The following is a 4525-nucleotide window of genomic DNA, read 5'->3' on the forward strand; positions in this document are numbered from 1 at the left end:
TTGTCGAGTTGTTTCTTCTTCCTCCCTTCTTCCCTCTTTCCTTCACCCCAACTCAGCAGCCATACCCTCCTCTCTTGTTCGATTCTTCTTTTCTTAGCCGAAACTTAGGTGGAGTTCGACACCATTCCCTTCAGCCTAATACTAAAGCACTAATCATATTTACCATCATCTCCAAAATTAGGCATTTCGATTAAATAAATTTTATTTATGACTACTTTTCCACATCAAAATTATATTTTCAATAAGAATATATATATTACTTTTAATAAAATATATATATATATATATATATATATATATATATATATATATATATATATATATTACGGATTTAGATTTAGGATTTCACACTGAAAAAAAAAATTAATTCCAAAACAAAGACCAAATCAGAAATCTTTAAATAAATATTTCTTTTTTTATTGAATACCAAAACAGAAATAAATTGGTTCGTAAAAGATGTTATTTAGATGAAAAAAAAACGTGATAATACCATCATCCCCAAAATTTATCTCCAAAATTAGGCATTTTCCATTAAATAAATTTTATTTTTGATTATTGTCCACAACAAATTATATTTCTAACAAAAATATATATATTATGGATTTAGATTTAGATTTAAGATTTCACACCGAAAAAAAATTAATTTCAAACCGAATACCAAATCAGAAATTTTTAAAAAAATATTTCTTTCTATATTGAAACCTAACATAAAAAAACAAATCCGAAATTAATTGCTTTAATAGTTCTTAAAAGGTATTATTTAGATGAAAAAAATATGATAATATTTGGTAATCTCAAACTTCAAAAATATCTAAAATCTACTACAATTTTAAATAAACATATCGAAAATGAAACATATTATCATACAAAATGATATATGTATCATTAGTTGAAAATCTAATGATACTAATTTAGTATTTTGACACTATATTGTCGGGTAAAAGATGACCGACAAATGGAATATACGAATCATATGGTCCAACTAGTTATATGAAGTCCGACAAATATTTAGACAAACAAATGTCAATTCGGTCCAAAAACCGAAACCCTATTTGAGACCCAGAATCTAGACCGACACACCCTAAAACGGTCCGGTTTCGATCAAGAATACTCAAGAATTTCGGGCTGGTTCAGTCCAGATCAGGATCCGACCTGTTGATGCATCCCTACTCAAAATCTTGCCCCGAAAACACAACCTATATGTCTTTACAACATCATCATCTTTTTTTTTTAAATAATATTAAAAAATATAAGAAGGTAACAAACACACCTAAGTCAAAGGAAGTCTAATTTCATAAAATATATATATATATATATATATATATATATATATATATATATATATATATATATATATATATATATATATATATATATATATATATATATATATGAAAAACCAGCCGGACAAAAGGTAGGATAAAGAACACACCAATGAGTGTATAAATACACATAAACACACTGATTTCGGATTATAAACTGGGGCGCCCATTGTTGTCTCTTCCTTTACTACTGTAAAATCCAACATTTCTTTTTGGTTTACATTGATCGGATGAAACTTAACTCAGAAGGAGTGGGTAGTGTTGGTAGTGGTTGCCGGATTTTGCCGTTGCCGCCGCCGGAGACAGTAGTTATGAACAATCACGGAGGACGAATAGAAGCTGAAAGGATCTACGAAACCGCCGGAGCGACAAAGTTCATGAGGATCATAGAAGAAGAGTGTAATTCGTCTAGTAGTTCGTCGATCGGAAAAAACAGCGACGACGACGACGACGGCGATCAGGAAGGTGATGCTCAAAGTCCTTATAGATATGATCATCAGAATAAGAACGAAATCAGCAGTGGTTCTCTCGATGATGCAATTCAAGCTCTTGAGGAAGCGCTTCCGATCAGGTTTGTTTTCCTCTTCTCCTTCATTAACTTTTGTGTGTGAAAGTTCTGTATATTAACATCGTCGTAGATTTCAATTACAGAATTAGATTCTGCTTTGGTATTATGAGTTCATGAAAATTAGGTATCTTAATTTTACTTTCTCTGATTCAATTTCAACTGTTTCTTTTTCCATGACGAATCGAATGCATCTAGATTGATACTGATACTTGACCTAATGCAATTCATGATCTTTTAAGCAACTATTTTATCTAACAATCAAGTAGCTACATTCACAAATTGATGATTTGAATAAACTCAAGCACGATTCTTGCTTGAAGAATTTATTGAAAACATTTTAATTGACGATTTCAATGTGTGAGATTGAAAATTATCAAATTAGGAAAAGTTTGGTGAATGAAAGGGATGTATTATCTTATACTCAATCTCATCCTCAACTAATTGCAAACGATTTTTGTCCCAAATAGAATTTAGATGCATTTCCATTTTCACAATTGACAAATCTTCAACAAAACACATCTTATCTTATCTTTTACCATTCTAATTTCTACTTTGATCCTCTAAAATTTTCAATTTTGATGTTATCAAAATCAAAATCAAATCAAACTTCTTTTCTTATGACTATTATTGTAAAGTCAGCCTAAAAAAGCGTTAATATCGTCTTTCCATAAAGATCACAATAACTATACATATTTATATGATATGATATGATATATTGATATTACAAAATAAAGGATCTAAATCTAAATTGCTGTATATTTTTTACATGTTATTGTTTTTAGTTTGACAAAATAAGTGTATGACATCATTATTACCAAAACATATTTCACATCTTTATTTTATATCCGCATATTCTTTTAGAATTATATAAAATATATGGTCACAATCGTATCCCATAATACTAAAATAAAGGGGACATTGTGCCACTTGTATTATTATTGTACTGTTTCTTATTTATTATTTTGTCCATTAAAGTAAAAGGATAAGATAGAAAGTGTATATAGATAAGGAGTGGGGTAAGTAAAATAGTGACCAAAAGAGGCTATTAATTATAAATATAATAACATGTTTTAAAAGTGATTTAATTGGGTAGGTTTAAAATACATATACGTGCACATGCAATTCATCAAACAATTTGCTGGTCTAATTTGGACCACTGTTGTATAACAATTTCCACGAAATTAATATCCAAGGTGTCATTTTTATTTAGTGTAAGAAAATAAATAACAACTTATTTGTATCTATTTATACATTATGGTATTATATATTATTTTTTATTTGTTTTAGTATTTTAGTTAAGACATTGTATATTAAAAGATTTGTCTAATTATAGCATTTTGTTCTAAGTTTTTTTATCGAAACATTGTATTTCAAAAAAATTATCTAATTATAGCAAGTAAATTGTTTTTTTTACTTAATAAAAGTTTTTTTTTATCGAAACATTGTTTTAAGTTTGATGACAATACTAAAATCGCTAGATTTTTTCCGATTAAAAAAAATCGCTGTATTTTTTAAAATACAATACAATGTTATAATACAAATAAATTAAAAAATATGCTATAATAAAAAATCAACGAAATTGTAGTTGTTTTTTTTTTCTTTTTTTGCATTTAGCCCCTTCTTTATTCAATGGAATTACTCGTTAATATATTTGTTAGTATTTTTTTACTTAATAAAAGTTTATTATTGTTTTTATTTATTTTATACAAAAAAAATACTATTGAAAGGAGAAAATAAGACATGATAGACTTAGTACTTTACCTATTAACTCTAACATTTTATAAATTTGCTCTCATTTGCTTTTTATATTTTCATTTATTTCTCCAATTTTGTCTTTTTCTCATATGATTTTTAACCCTTGAAACATTTTAGGGGCCTATTTTTTTATATGGACAGATGTTGTTTGCTTATTGAAATTATTCAATGAAAAAAGTTTGTTTCCTCTTTAGATCAAATGAACTAAATGATAACAAATATTAAATAAAAATTGAATGTTTATTACTAGTATATAACTATTACAACTAAACAAGAGTAAACAACCATTTTATTCTTTTGTCTAAAATTTATAATAAAAAAATAAATAAAAACTATTTTAATACTTTATACCGATTACAAAAAGTTAACGCGCATTTTATTTACAGAAGAGGAATATCAACGTTCTACAACGGGAAATCAAAATCATTCACATCTTTAACCGAAATGTGGCCCTCATCTAAACCATCGATACATGAAATTGCAAAACCAGATAACGCGTACACAAGAAAACGAAGAAATCTTGTAGCTTCCTCTATTTTATCGCATAAAAACAAGAACCACACTGCGTTCCAACTATCGGGTATCAATATGGGACGGATATCAAAGAAAACCAAATCCTCCACATTGCGGTTTACTTCAGAAAACGAAGATCTTGAGTTAAATAAGAAGAACATGTCTTCGATTAGATCGTTTTCGATGGTGAATTTGCATCGATGTGGTTCTAGATTTATTGAAAATTGTTAGTTTGGAAGTTGGGAGGATGATTAATGAGTAAATAGGTTATAATAACTAACATGTGTAGTGTCCTTTGGTATTTTATGGGCGTAAGGAAAAAATGTTTGGATCATTTATTAATGAGAAATGCACTTTTTTTTTATAA

At 27.7% G+C, this 4525-nt stretch overlaps 1 protein-coding gene across 1 annotated transcript; it reads left to right on the forward strand.

Annotated features, from left to right (window-relative positions):
* Positions 1–1411: 1411 nt before the first annotated feature.
* Positions 1412–4525, forward strand: LOC145062962 (hybrid signal transduction histidine kinase M-like protein). The gene is made up of 2 exons (XM_079010556.1): positions 1412–1893; positions 4032–4525. The coding sequence occupies exons 1-2, from the start codon at positions 1553–1555 to the stop codon at positions 4387–4389; spliced, it is 699 nt and encodes a 232-aa protein (XP_078866682.1). The 5' UTR covers positions 1412–1552; the 3' UTR covers positions 4390–4525.

This window comes from Lactuca serriola, chromosome 7 (genome assembly GCF_051521515.1).
Source record: "Lactuca serriola cultivar US96UC23 chromosome 7, Lser_US96UC23_V15, whole genome shotgun sequence".
NCBI lineage: Eukaryota > Viridiplantae > Streptophyta > Magnoliopsida > Asterales > Asteraceae > Lactuca > Lactuca serriola.

What these genes read in the sequence shown, in the direction of transcription:
- LOC145062962 (XM_079010556.1), top strand. Translation starts at nt 1,553, where the DNA reads ATGAAACTTAACTCAGAAGGAGTGGGTAGTGTTGGTAGTGGTTGCCGG. An exon ending in GAGGAAGCGCTTCCGATCAG is followed by an intron (nt 1,894 to 4,031) that starts GTTTGTTTTCCT and finishes TTTTATTTACAG; the next exon opens with AAGAGGAATATCAACGTTCT.